General features: G+C 36.1%; 1 protein-coding gene across 1 annotated transcript in view; it reads right to left on the reverse strand.

Annotated features, from left to right (window-relative positions):
• Positions 1-362: 362 nt before the first annotated feature.
• LOC108074139 (allatostatin-A receptor-like) overlaps positions 363-22,656 on the reverse strand; it is an 86,746-nt gene continuing 64,452 nt past the window's right edge. Inside the window, exons 3-10 of the mRNA XM_041774984.1 lie at positions 19,492-19,924; positions 8,943-9,132; positions 8,787-8,882; positions 7,866-8,016; positions 2,963-3,081; positions 1,481-1,556; positions 530-685; positions 363-467 (exon numbers count right to left, since the gene is read on the reverse strand). Coding sequence (XP_041630918.1) covers positions 363-467; positions 530-685; positions 1,481-1,556; positions 2,963-3,081; positions 7,866-8,016; positions 8,787-8,882; positions 8,943-9,132; positions 19,492-19,774 — 1,176 coding nt within the window. The 5' untranslated portion in view covers positions 19,775-19,924. The remainder of the gene's footprint in view (positions 468-529; positions 686-1,480; positions 1,557-2,962; positions 3,082-7,865; positions 8,017-8,786; positions 8,883-8,942; positions 9,133-19,491; positions 19,925-22,656) is intronic.

Below are 22,656 nucleotides of genomic sequence, written 5' to 3' on the forward strand. Positions count from 1 at the left end.
CCATTGTGCGTATCTATCGGTTTTGTGTATATTTAGCATCTTTATAACCAACCAAGATGAAGGTTTATTGTAACCCAACGCTAGATATTAGGATATACTCGTACTTGACCTATATATTGTAATGTTCAGACCTCTATACTTACCTATGGTCTCTAAGACAGTGAAGAGTAAACACAACCTTAACACAGAAATGTCACTAAATCAAACACACTTCTTCGGACTGGTGATTATCGCGACACAAGTCATACCAATAATATTTCACATATTTTTAAAAGTTAATAAATCATTTTTATTACCAAGAAAACTTAACAAGCTTTATAATTTTGGAACCTCAAAGCCCAAACACTTCTCAACATACCCGCTTAGAGCATATCAATATTGGACGTTCCGTTGCCGGTTGCAGTTCGCGTGGTCTTTGTCACCTGTTGATTGGTCATCAGAGGCGGTGGGCTACAGCACCACACCACCTGGACAATGGAAGTTATTTGTAAGAAAAATAAATAATTAAGAGAGTAAGTATTGCCCTCACCTTGCGGAAAGCCTTGCGGAAGTTGTCGGACAAGAAGGCGTAGAGTATCGGATTGATGCAGGAATTAGTGTAGGCCACCACATGCGAAATGATTTGGATGATGACCGACAGATGACTAGCTCCATAAAGATCCAGGGCCTTGAGCACAAGGATGACCTATAAGGGAAGTGGGTGAAGGAATATAGAATATAGTTTCTATCCACGAAGACTGGCCATATGCTGGCATTGATAAATGCAATTTGCACATCTTGTGCACATCAAGTGTCTGATTGTAATTTCGTTTGTAATTTGTGAGCACATTGATTTTGTGCAAATACTTTGAGTCCTGCCAAGTTGGAGGAGCCTCAGCAGCAGCTGCCGTTCGTCTTCCTTTTGGCTTATTAAACATTTCAGCAAATAAATTGTGACTGAAGGAAAAGAATATGTCAATTGATGGCAACTATCCCAGGGTCCTGGCCACTGTTTGCCAGGACATTCGAAGGCAGCTGTTGCTGGCTGCCAAGTGAGGCCTCTTTGAAGAAAATTTAAACATTAGTTATTAAGAGTAAGTGTAGAAGATATATGGCAGTAGAAAATGTAGTGTTAAATTTATATTAATAAGTAATAACTAGAAAGGAAGTTAACTTTGGAAAGACAAAGCAACAGCTAACAAGGGGTCTCATCAATACTAATTTGTTGATTATTTTCTTAACTTTTGTTGTATTCATTTTCCTACATTATATTCCAAGTATCAACTACATTTTGCATAGTAAAATTAAAGTAATATTTGAGCTATATATCAGGATAATATATTCAATTAATCAATTAGATTCCCAGACACTAGACAACCAAATGAATTGACCTTAATGAGTTATTTGCATGCTTTTTACTTGATATACATGTCATTCCTATGTACATCTGTATACATTCATATGTATATTTATACATATATATATTTTTATATATTCTTACATGAATTGGTAGCCAGCAGATGGCAAAGGCCAGAACGACAACAACAACCATCCGGGTGACGCGTCGCTTTCCCTTGCTGCAAAAAAAAAAAAAAAACAAAAGAAGAAAAAATCAGAGAGTTAGCCAAAAAGATTTATAGAGATATATCAGATGCTGGTATATGTATATGCTTTATGTATAACTTATGCTGCAGTTCAGTTGGTGAATTGTGCATTGCCTGCTGCTCGGTGATTTATGAACTTTGAATGCGTGGCAACTTCATTTCCATTCCAATGTAAAGCCTACAGCCTATTCGAATTCCTGTTAAATATTTACATCCACAAATATATATGGAAACGCACACAGATTGTGGAAATATATGACAGTAAATATTTGCCCATTAAAGTTGCTTGAAACCTAATTTCACGCGATTTATTTGATAGCCTTTTCTCTTTATTTTCATTTTCACATTTTATTTGTTTAAAAAGTTAAGTGAAATCTGCAAATAGATTGGCATTTTAAAGAAAATATTAAAATTGGATTTATTGCGTTTCAAAATAAATTATCTGAAAAAAATAATAAACAAAATAAATGCTTAATACATTTCAGGAAACTATCCAAAATTAGCAAATAAGATTGCTTCAATTTATTTAATATTTTTTCTTTTTTAAAGAACTACAACTTTTTAAGCTCAACCAAGGACTTGCAGAGAATAAAGTAAGTAGAATTTAATAGTGTTTCGTTTTCTGTAAAACCAAACTTGAGCAAAGTCTGTTTAAAGTATTCCCGATTGAGATTATGCAGAAGGAGGTTAAAAGTTAAAAGTTTATAAAAGTTAAACTTGAAATTAATGGTCGGTCGTCCTGATCACGTATGGGAAAGTTTCCTGTTTTTCTTATTCTGAGAGCTAAAGTCCCGGCAGTACAGACTTATTTACCAAGAAAAATAAAGAGAAAATGTCAATATAAAATATTTATTAATGATATTGGTTGAAAATATCGAAGGAAAATTGTGAATTAAACTATTGATGGAAAATCTTGTCGCTATAAAGATCTAACAAGTAAATATAATTAAGAGATTCTATAAATTTATTTTATTGAAAAATATCCTCCTTTGTTTTTGTCATTTAAAATTAGCTTCTTATTTGGCAAACAAACTGTACTGAACAATTTTTAAATAGCTTCCCTTTCTCCCCATTTTATATCCTGGACACCCTGGTCTTCCCCGATTTCTTGGGTGGAATATCACTCACATTTGTACCTACGAGGATTCCGGTTTCGTTAACCCCTCTCCCTCGACTACTTAAAAATGCATGAGCCAAGAGCCCCATGAGCCTTTCTAGCAGCCCAATAAAAAGACATCCATCATGGTGCACAGGAGCAGAAACAGAGAGAGAATCAGTAGCCGCAGGTGCCAGCAAAAGGTTCCCTTCCCACTGTACCCACTGCGTATACTTGATATTTTTTATTTCTATTTATTTTTGGTTTGAGTTGCTATACTCACCGTGACTCGGCGGAAGGTTTGCAGCCTGGAGCACTCTTCCACAGACGAGCCAGCATTCCGATGTAGAGGAAGCAAATCAGCGTCAACGGTGCCACATACGATGATAAAAAGAATGAGACCTGAAAAAAGGGAAAAATATAAGGAGAACTTGATTATTAATTCAGTTATTTTGAAAGGAATTTAAATCGAAAAATATGCTTAAAAAAATATTTAAAGTTAAAGTTTAGAAAATGTCAAGAAAATATCGAATATTTAAAGTACAGTTGTGGATCTATAAATATCGATATAGTTATCGATAAGCAGCTTGGACTGAAGGAGGATCTCTTAAAGAGAAGAGAGCATAGAATTGAACCCAAAAGGTTAAAGGATCTATTTCATAGAATATTATAATTGTTTTTCTATTCAACTAATGCTATCCGTCTGTGGAACAATCTGCCACATAGATATAAGACAATAAGGGCCGCAACTCAGTTTAAATCTCAAATAAAAGAATATTTAAAGAAAAATGTAATGTAAGAATAAAACAATTATTAACTAGAAGACATGTAGTAATACGTTATAGATATAAGTTCATATGTGTTAAAATTAAGTATATACAATTTCAAAATCTTTGTGACTAGCGCTACAATTATAAGTGTAAACTTGCTGTGCTAGGATAATATAATAAATAAATTAAATTAAAATTAAATATAAGGGAAATAAGAGTCTATTCAGTGACCAATTAAAGCAAATTGAATTGATTCGTATTGAAGTTTTATTATTTTCTTATTTAAACCCAACTTTCATTTAAATAATTGTATAAATAGTTTCTCCTTTTCTCCTTGCCAACATATTAATTTTCCTGCTTATCATTTTGTGTGTCTCTCGCCGGTCGAAGGTCCTTTCCTTCTGCCATCTGCTGCCATCTCAGCGGCTTTTGTTTTTGCATGGAAATTGTGAGAAGCGCTGACCCGTAATGCTGACCAGATACCAGAAATGAGTGCCAGACACTTTTCACTTCTCCCCCGGGAGCTACCCTTCCATCAGTCTCTATGGAAAGCACATCCTCTTTGCTTCGCCAGCTGCCGCTTAACAAAAGTCCCCACAGACCCAACAAATATATAGTAAGGATATGTAAATAGTCCTGAAATATGTCTGTGTGTGTGTTGACCCATTTGAGATAGGGGTTTCTGAAAAAAAGATAATGATGGAAAATACTCGTGCTCCTGCCAAACTATTTATGCTGCATTTTTTCTGAGAGGGAGAATTGCTTCGACATTACCCATAAACTGTACTAATGAATCGTTTGAAATCTATTTTTATTTAAGGGGATAAATATGCTAATTACGATTGCCTTATATTAACCAATTAATTAAGGAAGTTATTGTTGCATTTGTATATTTTAAATATATATTTCTTAAGTTTTCTCATCATCTAGTTTGCATTTCCGTCGTTTTGAATACCGTTTCTAAATGAATTTAGAACCAATTTTCCATGATTTCAAACTTCAATTAATCTTTGTTTTAATCTTAAACTATAATCCTTAAACAGATTCACCAAAAAATAACTTCATCCTTCGCAGTTAATTTCCTATTTAGCCAACCTTCTGCATTGTTAAGACCGTTTTAAAAAACTTTCGTTTGCTTTTTGAAATATTTTTAAGCTCAGAAACTGCGCTCGAATTGGTTGCTTTTCGTTCATTCTGGGATTTCCAATGAGCTGCAGGGCCTAAAATTCATTTATTGCCTCAACTTTCGAGGGGATTTCGTTTTGATTGCGCCTGCGGTTGGGTGGCTGCCATCAGCCAAGTGTAAATGATTAAGGGGAATCCCCTCTCCTCGCACTCCGGGCAGGAAAATGTGGGAAAACGAAAAGCGGAAAGCAGGCAATAAAAACAATAAAGCACACTCTTGGCAGAGCCAAATATGCACAAAGGTGCAAGCCAAAATAATATGAACATATATCAGTTCTGAGCCGCCAAATAAGGGCAGTGAAACGGAAAAGGTGCACTGGGAAAAATCACGACTACATGGGTTTAAATTATAAGAAAAATGTCTACAGAATATTAAATAGTTGAAGGAATGAAAGAAATAATTGAATCATAATACAAACTTTGATTTGTCAAATTAAAACTAATAATAAAGCTCACAAATTTATAAAGTTTTGTCAATGATTTATTTACACTTCTCGGAATTTAATTTACCTTTGTGTTTCTTGAAAAATAAATCAAATGAATAAATTCCTGAATACTTGTTATGTTCAATGGTCTGTTTTTTCTTTCAATTTTCAAAATGTGAGATAAATGGTGAAATATATTTATTTCTTTTTTCTGCGCATCAATGAAATCGGGCGGACATGCCGCAATTGTTAATAATCGTTGCCACGCCCATCGCATTCATATTCTGGGGGCGCTGAGAATGCCTGACATCGAAATCACTTTGTTGGGCTTGGGATTACCCAATGAACACGTCGTTCGTTATCGACACCGAAGCCAGGACAACGTGTCGAGGAGGAGTGACATAATCCGCCCTGACACTTCATCGGATTCGAATCCGAGTCCGTATCCAAGTCCCGGGGCTTCGCATTCAGATCTGGGCTTAATGATAGGCCGGATTTTTGATTACGACTGCTGCATATTGTAATTATTGGGAAATATTTCAGCGAAACAAATTTTAATGCTTTATTAAAAAGGGGAAAATTAACTATTTTATGAACAAAAGGACAACAAAGAACATTGAATTTAAGATGGACATACATGGAAATATTTTATTTAATATTTTTAGATACTTTTCTTATTAACTATATATATTTTTATATTTGTATTTCATTTTTTAATAGTTTTAAATCTCTTTGGGACAATACGATCTTGGCTGCTTTTTAGCCAAAGAAAAACAATTGTAAAAGTTAATTCCACGCCCAATGATTATCGTAAATGCACAAAATTGTGTTTCATTTGCTCAATTCCGAATTTTAAATTGACTTGAAAAATATATCAATGAGCCAAAACAAGGGCAATATCTTAATATCTAAAGTTGGTAAACTATAAAGCTCCCTTTTTGGCTGGATAGAAGGATACAAAATCTACACAGAACCAATAGATACGCACAATGGATTGCCATGAAATTGTACAGCATAAACAAAAGTTGCCCAACTTTAGAGGAACTTCTCTCTTTCTTTTATATTTTTTTGCGGCGTTTAAACTTTATGCGGATGCTAATAAAAAGCCATAAACTGAAGTGTGTGCCATGTGATAAATGACGGGGGAAGGACCTTCACAGGGCGGACACACTTAATACTCCGCCTGACCCGAAAAACTGCTCCTGGGATTTGTCCATAAACGCGGCGTCTCCTCAGACACTCTGCGAAATGAATCAACTTGCCGCAGGAGTTGGCAGCTTGATGAGGACCCCCTAACCTCCTCCTCCTCGTGTGAAAATGATTGAAATTGTGAATTGACTCGAATTTGGAGGGGTAAAGTGGACACTTTTAATAAGCGCTTTAATTAGGTGAATGAGAGCAAAGAGGTTTTGCCGGAAGTTGAAGTTCATAAGGTGAACATGAACTTGTTTTAAAAGCATTCAAGTAGTCCCCGTTTCTCAGGGAAGCATACCGTACCATACCATAATAAGTCCCCCAGTTTCTGGCTTAAATACTTCCTTACTTTTCCATTTTCATATTTACGATGACAACCATTGGGCCGTTTGTTCCGTGTTTCGCTATGATTGAACGGATAATGCGTGGCACAAGTTTGATCGATTTCTACTCGTTTTCCTAGTCAAGGTTAAATATATATATATATTTGACCTTTAATCATTAATTTGGTTTATAAATTATATATTTTAAATGAGAAATAACGGCAATTGTCTCAGAAATGGCTCCCATTTAAGTCTGAACTAGTCCTGAACAAGTCCTTTAAACAGCTTCCACACTTTGTCCTTCCGCTTAAGTTGTGACTCACCTTTCCTGTTTGCCAAAGCCATTGTGATTTATGAGAAAGGGAATGGGAAGTGGTGAAAAGTGGGAGAATTGGAGCAGGAAAGTGAGAATAGAGGCGACTACCGAGTGCCACCGAACTTCACGGTTGAAAATTAGCCGAGGAACGACTCAGGGGGAGTCACTCACTCAGTCGGTCTGTCAGCTAGTCATCCAACTCGCCACACTGAGCAAAAAGAGTGACATCTAGAAAGCACTTTTAAAATTTAAAGTCCTACACCAATTTCCCCATTTGTTTAAATATATTTTCTAGCTGGGTTAATAATATTATTGTCTCCAGAGAACTACTTCTATTGACGTTATATCTTTAGGATATCTTTCCTAACAATTATTATTTACTATTTGTTTTATTAACTTGTATAATTCATAAAAGATACTTATTATCATTGGGATATGTAAAGTTAAAGTCGTTTTACTTTCTCAGTGTCTTGGTTACTCAGGACGTTCCTCATTTGTTCGGTAAATGGAAATAGACGACAAAGCTCATTCATTACCACCCACTACCCACCCACTTTGGGAACAACTGTGGCTTCCTGTGTCACATCCTTCCGCCATGAAATGACTCTCTACCAGGACAGGATCAGGATTCAAACAGAGGGCTGGCGAATTGATTAATAGACCAAAGTTCAAGTAATAAACACAGCAATATAGGGGTAAATATGAGCGACTTTTTGGAACAGAAAAAGCATTTTTGATAAGGCTGATCTACTACTACTAAATGGGGAACAGAATGATGATGGAATTGTGTTCTCACACCCAAAATAGGGAAATAATAACTGCGAAATATGGCACTAGCTTTCATTTACCGGGACAGAACCAAGGACTCTTCTTGCAAATCAGAATCATTTCAAACGCTTTTTTGAACTTCGCCTATATCGGGTCAGCTTTTTGTTTTGAGTACTGGGTAGCTCACAGTCGACTTGAAACTCACCTGAAAGCCGACCAGACTCCAGACCTCCTCATCTGTGGAGAAGACGCAGGCGGTGCCGGCACTGCCGTGATACTGATAGTCGCGCACCGAGTGCGAGAGGGCCACTGGAATGGCGGTGGTGACGATTGTTATCCAGGCAAACATGATGGCCCTGCAGATAAATAGTAAATATGTAATAGGAAATATAAATTTAAAACTACAATTTAGTATTTATATAATTTTCTTAACAATATTAAATCCCTAAAATAAAATGAGTTCAGTATGGTTTTCGAAGCTTAATTAAACCCTCTGCTTTTGTTGCTAAGAATTTCTTATAAATCTGCTCTACCTTTCATTTATTTTTGTATAAATTTCTTGAGCAACGTGCCAAGTTTTTTAATCAAGAAAGCTGCCGTCAAAGTTTGCACTTGGACAAGAGAAAAATTCAAGGAGACTGCTTGACAGTTTTTGTGGGTCTTAATTTCTGGAAAGCTATCCTTAAATGACCTTAAAAAATGTGTCAGGAAGTTTTATGACAAATTCTTTTGAGGCTGCAACTTTTGTCTCCTTCTTTAAGGTAGATTTTCTTAAAGACATGATGTGCTATTTTTGGCTCAAAGGCAAAGGTCACATGCCACGGCACACGGCCTGCAGGTCGGAATGAAAGCCAAGCTAATTACAAAGGACAAATTGATGCAATTACTCTAGATGATATGGGGGAGTTTATGTGAAGGAGCTGAGGCACTCGCAGAAAAAATGTTCAATTTTTTGTTTAATTTTAGGGAAGCATAATGCCACCTTAATTAGGTCTAGGAAGAATGTATAAAAAGGAAGTCTTTTCACTTTTAAATTTTTTGTACAAATAAATTTGTTTTAATTGTATTTTTCCTATTAAATTATTTAGATTTTTGAACATAAAAGTAAAAGGTAAAGAGCACTTACAGTGTGGCATTGCGCTCGGTTCGCAGGGACATGCTCGTCACGGGATGGACCACGGCCAGGAAGCGATCAAAGGACATCAGCACCAGCGTGTAGACACTGCAAGTTCGTGGGGGGTGAGTATGGCAATAAATATAAGGTAATGCAAGGCTGGCTCACCTGCAGTGGCAGGTGACCACAATCATGTACTGGACGAACTTGCACCAAATATTGCCAAAGGGCCACTCGGGCAGGACGTAGTCGGTGGCCGTGAACGGAACGCAGAAGATGACAAACAGGATGTCCGAGACGGCCAGGTTTATAATCAGCAAATTGGTGGTCGAGCGCATCTGTTGGTTGGCCACAACCACTGCAAGGATATCGAAAAAAATATATAATAAATACAGGTAAAAATTACTTTATAAAAATTAGAATAGGAACTATCATGTATGAGCAGAGCTAGAAACTCTGAGAAATCCTCACGTCAAGGATCTGGCTGCCTTGGCAATGCTCGCTTTTACTTACTGCCATGTACTTCTTTGACCCCCATTTTCTACCTCTATTCTTCAAACCCCCCTTTGGTCTTTCTCCAAGCTTTTCTTTGTCCCCTGGAAAACCTCCACCCTTGGCTTTGGCCCTCCCAGTTTTTCTTTTCCCTCAATTACGCGGACAAAAGGCAGCAAACAGCTAGATTTCTCTACTGGCTGCTCTGGTGCTATCTGTGCACTGAGAGAAAGTATTCAGCAATCACAGGCATACATTAAATTAGGAAAGGGAAACGTATTTTAATTTTTATTATACATTTGAAGGAGGTACGACTAGTTTCCAGTTGAATCATTATTTATATTTCTAAATTAAATTAAATTAAAATTAAATATTTTTCTCTCTGTAAAAGTGTAGGGAAAAAAGTCAAACGGGGGAATACGGGCAAAACAGGAGTCTGGCATTGTTGCTTTCACTTTTTGACCCTCTGTCTTGGAGCTTTCCCTAACCCTTAGCCTTAGCCTTATCCACATTCTCCGTTTCTCTTTGTGTGTGAGCTGCTCACTCAGTTTTTATAGATTTTTTTTTATACATTTTTCTTGTCCACTTGCAATTAGCCAACAATTTATGTCGCTGCTCACAAAAGAAGCGTGACAAAAAGACAGACGAAACAAAAATATAAAAATAAAAAAATTAGTTGGCCAAAAAGAGGTCACAACACGGCTAAGAGTTGTAGCAAAATGTTATTTTTTGGCCCAGAAAAATATGGGTTGTCAATAGATTGATGCCAAAGAAAGTTTCACCTGTTAAGGCCAACAATCATTTAAGGGGAAGTGAGAATTTGACAGGTGAAATTGGATCAATTCAGGTGCCACAATCAACGGAAATTTGAAAAGTCGCGGCATACACTTGGAACAATTTTGGAAAGCTTGAAGAAAAAGTAAGACTAAGGAGGAAATATATATATTGAATGTAAGAATATTGAATGAATAATATTTAGCTTTTAAAGACTTTTACTTTTCATTTCTTAAATTAATAAGAAAATAAATACAACAATTCTTGCTTTCAATAAAATATTTCAATAATTCAATTACTTATCTAAATTATTTCAATTTATAAATATATATAAAATAAGGTTTTTTTTTGTTATATTAACACTTTTTAAGCTGGCTTCTTATTATAATTTTTTTTTAGTGCAATTGTACTTACAGCCAGGTGAGGCCGCAAATCAATTTTCTTTTCATATATATATTTAGCACAGGATGTTTTCAGGGTAAACAAAAAGCGCAAACCCCTCTCAGAAATAGGCAAAACCAACGAAGGACAATAAAGTAATAAGCTGCAGGAATAGGAATAGAAATGGGAAAAGGAATAACAATTGAAAGAACAATAACAATAAATACACAGGAACAAAATCATTTGGCTCACAAATAAAATGGGTAAATATTTCTATATATATTTTTATTATATTTATTTATTTAGAACAAATATTTAGTTCACCGGCAGGCCCATTTTAACATTTGCCGAAATGGTTTCTTGGGGCGTTTAATGTTTTTTTTTTGTGCACCGACTGATTGTAGGTTAGTTTTTTGGCAACAAATTGCCTTTTTATATTATTTTATCTTATTTGTATATCTATGAAATCGTTATGGGTTTCAAATCCCTTGACTAGGAACTCAAAAATATGAAATAAATTATTTAAAGTCACAAAAAGTTGTCTAGCTTTGACATTTTAATTATTTCGAAAGTATAAACCATTTATAATATTACTAAATATTTTATTGTTTAGTTAAGTAAGCAAATACCTCACTCGAACGCTAATAATTAAACAAATTTAAGCCATTACTCTGCACTTTACATAACCGAATTATTTTCGCTTCGTTAGTAATTTAAAAGGTTTTTTTTTTTTCCTTTTTCGTTCTTTAAAATAAGCCCCTTTGGCACTTCTATTTGCCTGGTTTATTTTCATCTATTACAAAAAAAGGGAATAAAACAACAATAGTCCGTCCCTATGGTTAACCAACTTTTTGTGGGCCCTCTTAGGGATTGCTTGAAAAAAGGGTCTGAAAGGGCAGTCTGAATTTTTGTTGGGACATTAACTTTTTCCCCACCATTAAAGTAGAAACTGTGCCAGTTTTTGTTGAACAAAATAATAAAGAGTAGTATAATTTATGGGCCAGAGCCTCTTCAAGCACAAAAAAACTCCTCTTATTTAAGAGCAGCAAAAGAAGAAAGAAAGAGGCCTTGGCTGAGGGATATTACACATAAACAAATAATCAGGCAAGCACGTGTTGCCAGTGTTTCCTAGACAGGATTTCCTGTTCACTCGCATAAATTCACTTTTATTGAACTTTAATGTCACCCTAATGCCTCTGGCATCGTCAGCCCTACTTCCTTGCTCCTGAATGCTCCTTCTTGGCCTCCTTTGTTTAGCCTGTAATTGATGCATTTCAAGTGCGTGTGCACGTGGCGTATACGTAATGTGAGCCTTATTTAAGAGCAGAGTGTGGAAAGTTTAAACAGTATACCACAATGCTATAAACAGTGATTAAGTTCGTTGATATCTATTGCTTAAAAGTATATTTTTATAAGGAAATGTATCTTAAATTATAAATATTCCTTATATATTGCACCCTTTGATTATATGATTTTTCTTTGATTCTCAGGTTTAGTTTCTAATAAAACCATTTCAAAAATACTTAAATTATCTTTATTATCTAAGTAATTTCCCAAGAGTTAAGTAACTAATTGAAATTCCTCGACTGTGTAATGTTTTAATTACTCCCAAATGCAGTGACTTCTTGGCAAAGCAACAGAAATGATTTCAAGAGATTTCCCCACACTTTTATTGGAGAAATTAACGAGTTTAGAGACCATTGAAATCATTGCTCATTTCTAATATATCGGTGGCATAATTTCAATTGCACTGAATTTTATTTGCAATTAAAAGGAACAGCATCGCAGACTTAGAGCTACAGAGAAACTCGGCAAGGCTTTTGTTTTATGATCCAATTAAAGTCGCCTGAGGGTGGGCTTAGGCCTCCCTTCCTTTTCAGACCTTGGATCATTAAGTGCATAAATGATTGCCATATGGGAATGTTGGAATTTGGGTTTTGCAGTTGCTAGGGAAATCCCGCACAGTTGCTGCTGCCCCTTAACTATGGCAATTAATTTAAAATTTAATGCACAGCAGAGGTAGAAGAGAGGTAGATGGGACATCCTGTTTTGGCACATGAATATATCCGGTTACAAAGGACCAGACCGGACAGAGCCTTTGTCCAAGGTCCTTTTCTGGAATCGGTGTCCTCGCCCAGCCTTCATGATATCTGTTTTGCCTTCCTTTCCTTTATTTGCATCATTTGCCAGCCTATACAAATACAATTTTAATGTCGGCAAGCAGAAATCAGTGCAAGTCCTGGCAGCTCAAAAGGAAGGGAGGATACTTTCCAGGGAGTACTTTGCATAGGGCAGATTGGTTTGGGTTTTATTTGGTTTGCGTTCTATTTATAATACATGAATCATTAATTTAATTAACATTAATTTTTTAACTATTATTAATTTCTCTGATTAGTTATTATAGAAAAAGAATACTGAACTTTAAAATGGAGAATAAACATTATTAAAATGGAAAATGCTCTTTTAGAGGCTCAATTTACTTAGTCTAATATAAATTAGCTAACTATTTGATCTTAAGTCAAGTGAAAAATAATAAAATAATTATAAGAATAATATTCTACATTTCAGATTTGTTTTCAAGTACAAATTTAAAGTTTCGCCAAAGTCAGGACCAAATTTGAGATATAAGCTTAAAGCAGCTGCCACTCTGTGGTACCCTGTGATTGCCCAAAGTATCTTTACCTTTGAAATCGACACATTTTCTGAATAATGGTGCTACTTTACTAAGCTTTCGCAATGGAAATCACCATGAACATTAGCATAGGTGCCAACGACATCGGGACATCATTACCATTGCCAAGCAAATGCGAATCAATCATCCAGAGAAGCTGTCAGACAATCACACCGGAATAAACAAATAATTTAACTAAATAATATATACCTAAAGATTTGTTTACTTTTACATTAAAGAATATCATTGTATTCCTTAAAAATTGAATATATAAAATTATTGTAAGTGCAAAGTAAGCCATATTTTGGTAAAGAAAAATAAATATTTTGTCCAGTGCAGCGGAAGTGGCATCCTTATGCAGGATTTCATCGGCAAGAAACCCTTTTAGGATTTTGCCCCACTCTTTTCTTTCTTTTCTTTATTTTTTGATTCTTTTATTTTGTCTTCTTGTTAGGATGACGCTGCATGGTGGGATTATTTATAGGATTTGCATCAGGCAGAGGATGAACTACACAAAGAGAAATCTAAGGACACCTGGCTGTGAAGGCGAGGGCGTCGCCACATTACAATATGGCCATCATGGACATGTGCATATGTGTTGACAAGAGCGAGCCACAAGTGTGTGGGAAGGACGAAGAAGAAGTCGTCGAAGGGAGGACATACTTGCCATCCACTTTAAGGTTTTATTTGCTAAAACTTTTGTGTTATTTACCCCTTCTTTCGTTGTTATTTGTTTAAATAAAGAAGAACAGAATGGAGGTAGAAAGGAATGTTCAAGTCTCATAAACTTGAAATTCAAATTTAAAAATATTATACAACTCGGAAAACATAGTTCTAGAAATGGGGTTAAACATTATAAATATTTAAAATTAGCTTACAGGATCTCATAAACTAACTTTAATAGAGTTTCTTTAAATAATTCTTATATTATTAAAAGAATATGTAATAAAAGCGTTTGAAAGTTCCTAAATACAACAGACAAAAATATATATATTATTATTATTATTATTAAATTATTATCTATTTAAATGTATAAATTAAGAAGTATGTTTTTTTTAGCCGATTTTGTAATACAGAACGTAACGCTTTTCTGCATATCTTGAAGATGGAACACAACGAGTAACTGGCATTTTTTCTACCTGTTTCGATGCCTTTGTTCTGCCAGCGAAACGGTGTTCGGGTCCTCGGTTACACATGTATTCTGGCCTTAACCCTCACCCCACATTATCTCACCTTTCTTACAGTGGAGTTGAAAAATATAAACCCAAAAAATAAGAGGATTAAGAATATTTGATATATGGAAAGCATACAAAATAACTGAAAAAGTGAAATATGATTTTTATGGACGTCATTTTAAAAGGTACTTAAAACCATAACAATTTCTGTGCGATCTCTAGTAGGGCTCTAGTATTTGTATTATATTATTTGATTATAATAATAATTATTACTATTTATATAGTATTATTTTATTTTTAAAATATTATTTTTGCTTGAAAATAATGCTAGTTTTTTGGCATTCACCAAACTGATTTTATATTTTAAATTTAAAATTTATTTTCAAAATCCTAGAGTCTCTGCAAATAAGTACTAGTATCTTGACTCCGAGTGTGAGCTTACGTATATTGTATATACATGTATATAGTGTAACCCTGTCCCTGTGTGTGTAGCAGACCCCCCCCCCACAGACATTGCATTGAAAAGTAAAACAATAAAATTGTACATGGCCCATAAAAAAGCATAAATATGACGAGTGTGTAGAGCGAGAGTGAGTGGGATGGAGAGGGAGAGGCAGAGGGAGAGGGAGAGAGAGAATGTCCTCTTCGCCCACGCACAATTGCCTGTGTGTGCTTGAAATGTATGTTTGTGTGTGTGTGTGTTTGTGTGTGAGTGTGGCCCACTTGGGCATTGTTGTCTGTCTCTGCATGTGCGGGCATGTTTGTGTTTGTATTGCCTGCTTTTAGGCGCTGTACTCAATGCCGGTTATAAATTTTATCACTATCAACGCAGGATAATAAATTTGTACGCCTGGTGGATTTGTGTGTAAATTTGCCCAAGGAACACGCACAAATACATACGCAGGTTCTGGCCATATGCTGCTTAAATGCCGTTTCATTGCATATTTCTGTGCGTACGTTTTTACGGATTTCTTCACGAAATACTCGCAAGTGTTTCCGCAAATTGCAGCTACGTGCAGCCTGCAACATCCTTCAACTGTCAGGATGGGAGGGGAAAGCGTGCACTCGAAGAAATTAGCCAGAATTAGATAACCCTTTCCTAGGAAAAGTCGATTAAACGGAAGGATAGGGTATATTTCTAGAGTTTTTAAATAATTATTTAGATTTTTGATGAAATATTTTGACATTTTTAAGTAAAAACATTGTGTTTTGGAGATTTAAGTAAATCTTCTAATAAAGGTATCATAATTATCCTGATAAAAGCAGATTCAGCAACAAAATATATTTATAATATAAATAATGCATTATAAACTCAACATTTTATGGTTTCTTGGTTCACATTTCGATCAGTGTACTTATACCGTTAGAGAAAATGGCAAAAAACGAAGGAAATATGTGAAGCTCTCGAAAGATTGAAGCTTATCCAAGGAGTAAAGTGCCTGACAGTCTCCGATAATAAAGTGTTCGATGCTGGTCTATTAAACACGGATAGGATAGCAGGTGTATCCAGCACACACACACACACATACCAGGATTTACAGGTGCAAGTACATACCTCATGCATGTGTAGCTGCCTTGTATGGTTGGTATTTTTCAGGAATTATCAAACAAAGCAAAAAAAATCTGGGAAAAGTGTAGGAAAACCTTGACTAAATTGTAGCAAACAAGAAAAAGTAGGGTTAGCACTTGGAAAAATATAGAAAAGAAAAGTTATTTCCTTCAACATTTTCCATTGAACATTAGCTAATGTTCTTGGGAAACAAATCTAGTTGTGAAAAAATTACAAAATAAATAGCTAAACAATGGTTAATGTTTACATGCGATTCGAGGAAAAGTGCGGGAAATGTGAAATGCATTTTCCAGCGAAAACTCATACTAACAATGGGAAAAGTGAAAACAAATTATGGACCCTTGCAAACTACTTTGAATTTGCAAATGTGTAAACTTATCACATCTCCTGCCGCCTCTTTCCAATCCTTCCTTCCTTCGGACATATATATCCCTCTAACTGGAGCTTCGAAAATCGTGTTACGTTCTCGTTTAACTTGATTCTGCGGTTCCATCTGTCGTAGCTTTGAATCAAAAGGATTTGGAAAAAAGGGAAAGCTGTGACGAATGTGAAACATGTTGTGGGTTTGGGACCAAAATCGAATTTGCCAGTCCTGACAGGACACAGCACAACAACTGGGGAAAAGGCTTAAAAAAGGACTAAGCTAGGGTTGTCCCAACTGGAAAATACCTTGGACTTTAACTTTAAAGTCACTTTGTTCCCATAATTAGATTTCCCATCAATAAATTTAAATTAATTTTAATTTAAATTTCTTGAACCTTTTTCTCTTTTATTTATATAGCTTTTACCTGTATCCTTTGTTTCTTTAAATGCCTCTGAATAATCTATGTAATATTAATCGCTTTGTCTTACGGAAATCAGTCAATTTCTTTCACCGCGAACTAGCAAGAAGTGAAGAAAAGGATTGTTCTAGGGGAATTAAGTCACGTTTCCTCTCGTCTAACGAATTACAATCTTCAATCCGAATTTCCAGCGACAAGTTTTCCCGAGATAGAAGCCGCCTGACAAAGGCTTATGCAAATCAAAGCGACAAGGACCCAAAAATATTGTGGAAACATGAATTATAATTAAGCATTTGGATTCAGGATCTGCGTATCCCAGCTCCCTGAGCTCGCTTGTGCTTCTGCGGTGGATTTACACAAATTGCTGTTGACAGTTTGTGTCCGAGCTGTGGAAACTTGTGCATATATTTGCCAAAAATATCGTGTTGTTTATTCGAATTCTGGCGAATTGCCTGTCAGATTATTCACACAGAAACAAACAAGGTTTATTCGAGGAAATAAATTCACTTCTTAAATCAATTTGAAGTGAATTTACGCATTAAATTGGAGAAATGTATTAAGAAAATAATAATTGGTTATAATAATACTACTTGTGATAAATAAAAAAATGTTTAAAATATTAAATTCAAAAGTACAAAGACATTTTCTATAAGAATTCTATATTCCTTTGGTTTAATTAAGATTCCCTGCCTCCATCTATCAATGTGTCGGGTGTGTTTGCGGCTGGAAATTGACTTATCTGCCCATGAAGTGCACACAAAGTGCACTCCTCCGATAAAATATCGGACAAATATGATTGAACGTCAAGGATAATAAAGTCAGCAATGAAAGACAATAATATGTTTCTTAAAAATAACACTGGATATAGGAATTTTGACTTAAAAATATTTCTTAAAATATTTAGATCCTTCTTCTGGATTGTTATTTTAATTAATTTGAATTTTAGGTTCTTAAAATGGTTTTAAATAAGAAACAGACTTACAAGTTATTAAAGTTTGTATTGCCCCTTGAAGTCTTTTAGGTTTCTGGGATACTTTTCCCAATATTAATGGTGGTGCATTCTCATTTTTTACAAACTAAGAACTTTTTCTGGCACCACTTTCTTGCCTCTAATATTTGCCTTCATAATTTGCCACAGAATCCATACGTTCATTTGCAAATCATTTATCATAATGCCGCCAACGCAGCAAATTGACAAAGTGGCTTTCCCACATTCGAAGGGAAATTGAAAGCGGAGGCTCGGAAAAAGCGTGGGTGTGGGCAGACAGGCAATAGGATGCCACTTGCGACTTTAATAAAAGTTTTCCTCAGCTTGTCGGCAGATGGAAAGAGAAAGAGACTGAACAGAGCAAAGCGACATGAAAAACACTTTTCAGTGGGTGTGTTGTTACCCAACGCCTTTCACCAACTCATTTGTTTCTTGGATAACTTTGAAGGAGCTTGAATCCAGCTGAGATTCCTTACGTATGGAATAACAGAAAAGAATACTATGTACTTTTATTATTTTAATTTTTTTTAAATACAATTTTAATTACAATTTAAATGTATTTAAATTGCCACTACAATATCCTCTCCTTCAAGCTGAGAAAAAGCCTTTAGCTTCTACTGATATTAAACTATAAACTCTCACATTGACTATGCACTATACTATATACTCTCCTCCTAACGTCTCGGGTTCATTTTTATCGCCACCTCCTTCGTTGTTATTATTTTTAGCCTTTCTTAGAGCATCCACCTTTATTTTTTGCTGCCTTTGTTTATCTTTTTTTTTTGCTGTAAGGTGAAAGGCGACCCTAGTGGGTGTGGCCAGCAGGTGAGGTGAGATGGCCTCTGAGAATTTCACACGAAGATTGCAACGTTGCAACAAGGAAGAACAACAAAAAATTGTATGCAAAATGTGTTTGCCTGTTGAGATTTTGTGGGCACTGCTGATGATAGGACACACACAGATACATCTCTAAGGACACACACACACACAGGACACACACCACCTTAAGTGCTTTGAGGGGAAATCCTTCAGTTCTCTTAACCGCATTGCACATTTTTCTATAGCCTACTTTTTGGGGCAGGAAAAAGTCTTGAAACTCAATTAAAAGATGAAAAACTCAAAAAGATTGTGGAAAGAGCTGGAAAAAGCTATAACAACAAATTTATTTAAGATATATTTACAGTTTTTATAAAAACTAAATCTGGTTTACTTGTTGGTATTATTTCTAGGATATATTTCAGATCATAGATAGATTTTATATTCTTCCTAAAGGTTTCGTTAGGATTTATCTAAATTTATAAACAATTTGTATTTGTTTATTCATATTTATATCTTAAAGATGTTGTTTTGTGTAGTAAAAGGTATTAAATTTCGTGCAATGCTTGCAAAAGTGCAATCTTAATGATCCCTTGAAGCCAGAGAAGGAAACCTCCCCCAGTCACACTTGCACTCACACCTCTTTGCCATTTCCCTCGCCGTACCTTAATGGGATATAAAAAATCAATTAGCTTCCGCTTGAATGCTCAGCTCTTGTATTTTTATGCCCCTCTTCCCACCTCTCCTGTTCCGGCTTCATTTGCAATTATTACGCATAATTTGCTGGAGGTCGCTAATGAAAGCGTTGGTCGGATGCGAGTACAGCTTTTTATGGCGGCAAGGGTCGTCCCTACACCAGAAGAAAATAGCTTTGTATTTCTCATTAAATTAGGGAAAAAGAAGATGTAAATATATAAACTAGAGAGATTATCAAATGTATATTATTATAAAATACAACTCTCAGCAAAAACCAACTCTAGGGCCTTGCATTTACTCTTCGAAATAAGTCCAAGTCACTTTATTATTATTATCCACGTATTAGCTTAGATTTTCGCAGAGTGCACTTACCCAGTATGACTAGTCCGTTGCCGAGGAGTCCGGCAAAGCCGATAATGCCAAAGAATACCGGAACTATCGTGGAGACGATGCGCTCGAGGGCCACACTCTCGGCATCGTATTCCATGGAATCGTTGGCATTGTGGTCCGAGAGTTCCGAGGAGAATGCAGAGTTGTTGCTGCTAGTGTTGTGTCCGCTGCTGTTGCTGCTGCTGGCCTCATTGCTGGTGGCCCCCAAAGAGGCTTTGGGCCAGCCACTAATTAGGCTGCCCAACAATAGCATCGATATATCCATCTTTGCACTGGATTAGCCAAAATAGGTGTGTGATTGGTAGGGGTTCTTGTAACGAGCTCTCCCCGCCTTCAGTTGGATCTATTGTGTGGCTCTCGGCTCGCCCCCTGGCACGCCCGTCGCCTGATTTGCATTTCCGTGGGTAATCTCCCCCTGAAAGAGACAAATTGAAGTGGCGCAATAAATATTTTAGATATGAACTGGCAGATACAGATGGCGATACAGATACGTGGCCATAGAGACGGCAATAAATCCGCATCTATGCACATGCCCCCCTCCCGCCCCCACACAATAGATGGACAGTCAAGGCCGTTGTCGTGTGGGCGGGCAATATGGTGATATGTTTTCTTTTTTGTTCGCCCAACTAAACGAAAGTGACATGTGGCACACAGTGGTTCTGAGGTGGATTTATAATCAATTTTCTTAATATATAATGACTGTAACAGCGACATCCTCTATTTATCCAGCTCATGAATTATTATAAACAAAATAATGAAAATTAGAAATAGCCTCAAAGCTTATTTGTTTTATATTAACTCTTTGAAATTGTTAAGTTTTCATCTTTATTTAATTTTCCAACTTCAATGGACTGTGCAACCACTGTCTCTAGAACCATCATCTGCGTGAACATGTAAAAATGATGCAAAATTAATTTAATTCCATTACATGAACTGCGGACACAATACAGGAAATGCTAATGAGAGTGGGCAAACATTCATCACATTTGCATACTTTAATAAATAACACCGAACGCCGGAATCAAGGACAGAATGATGGAATATTGCGTATACGCCACGTGCCCCGCATCAATTAGGCTCCGAAGGATAACACTTGTACGCATGTACACATTAGTTTCCTCTGATTGTGCGTTGTGTAAGTGTCTGTTTTTTGTGTGTGCTTTAGGTTTTTTCTAGTTTTGTTTTTCTACTTGACCAATGCCAGTGAATTTTAACTACTTTTACACTGAAAAGAAGAGATGGTAAACATTTAAGTGGAAGAGAAAATTATCTTGCGAAGTTTGAAGTTGCAATTGAAACCAAATGTTCCTAGAAAATGTATGTAATTATTTACTATATATATAATATTATTTCTACATTATTTCAAGACGAAGTGAGTAGAGTAGAGAGTAAAGTCTTGGGCTAATGAGCTCTGACGTCTTCTTGAGCCTTTGTAAAATCCTTTCTTCACTCTAAGATATTACGGATAATTTTTCCCACTGCATTTGGCTAAAAGGGAGGGCTGATGGTGGGCACAAAGGCGACAGCAGCCAGACATACTAATCGAGGAGACATATGTGCTGTCATGTCGTGCCTGAAATGGCACGCAACCAACGCTGACAGTTGGCTTAAGCTGTCAATTAACATATTATTAAGCGAGTAACGGAAAAATGGGGAAAAAACAGAAAAAAGGGGACGAAAAGGCGCGAAAAGGGGGCGGAATAGGAAAGACTGACAAACGATGGCGACTTAGAAGGACGCCGCATAATTGAGTGCCTCTGAGGATCAAGGAACTTTGCTCACGGAGGTTCTAAGAAGCTTCTCAGCTTTCTTTTAGGTGAATTCCAAAAGGAAAGCTGAAGCTGGAAATTCCAAATATCAAGAAATTACCTACCAGAAACTTGAACTAAAGCTATAAACTAAATATAAAAATAAATATCAATGTAAATATCGTCATTATTAAGTGTAGGAATCTTTGTTTTAGTAAAATGTTTGTGATTAATATCGATAATAATCTGAAGTAATTGCCAGAACTCGCTTGAATTCATCACCACCCAAAAGACAAATATAATTAATGCAGATAATATCGGACTCCATTTCACTTCCCCTGATTGTTTTTCGCCAAGGCTGAGTTATTTGCTGGCCCCATTTAATTAAATCAAGCAATAATTATGAGCCGTTTGTCTCTTCTTATCGCCGGAATGGCTGGTTAATCATTTCATTTTGGGAAATTATGGACTGGTAAACGCGATTTAATGGTTTCTGTCATCTGAATCCAAATCGCGTCGAAGATTTATGCTGAGCATTTTAAGCTGTTTTGATTTACGGCTTCCCGGCTAAACTTCACTTGGCGGCAAACTGTTTATGGATTAAGAGAAGCGAAGAAAAGGATCCGGAAGTCGCTTTTCCCCTACTTTTTCCCGGGTTTTCTCTAGATTTTTCTGCTGCTCTTTCGCAAAGTCACGAGGCCAAGCGGCCGTGAAATTGAATTTATTAGTTTCCCGAGTGGAAAGTGTCTTCTATTCCATTGTGCGAGACTTGAGACTTGAGACCTGACACATTTTGTAATAATAATGTGGAGTTTCGAAAGGGAAAACATCATTCTGCAAGGTTTATAGTTCTGAAATTTCTCTGTTAAGTTTGTAGTTATTTTAAAAATAAAGCTTCATGTTTTGACTGTGATTTTTTCGTTCAGCAAAGATAAGGCTTCTTCTGGCTTCCCTATTAAATCCAGTTTGTTGCCTGTCATGGAAGGAAAGCGAATTGACAACACATCCTTCAATTATCCTTTAAGCCTTGCATTAATCGAGTCACTCAGTCAGCCTCTGGAACATGTCAGCTGCCTGCAATGGAGATTGCGTATACGCCGCGTTGTCTGCTCACCGAGATGCAAATCCCACACTGGAATGCTTCAAAGGGAATGCCATTATTTCAGACAATCATTTGTGGTCCGTGATTACTTCAATCATTTCAAATAAAGGCAACAAAGAGCACACGTTCTCATGTGGCCTTTATGTACGTGGAATCCATCTAATTGCGTTTTATGGCCCGGGTGCGAATCATAAAAGTCAGCCAAGCAGAAGCCATCTAAAGCAACCACAACTCCGGGCAGAAAAGCAACATAAAACAATAACAGGAACAGCATTGGCATAAAATTAGAAGGCAAGC

This window comes from Drosophila kikkawai, chromosome X (genome assembly GCF_030179895.1).
Source record: "Drosophila kikkawai strain 14028-0561.14 chromosome X, DkikHiC1v2, whole genome shotgun sequence".
NCBI classification, from domain to species: domain Eukaryota; kingdom Metazoa; phylum Arthropoda; class Insecta; order Diptera; family Drosophilidae; genus Drosophila; species Drosophila kikkawai.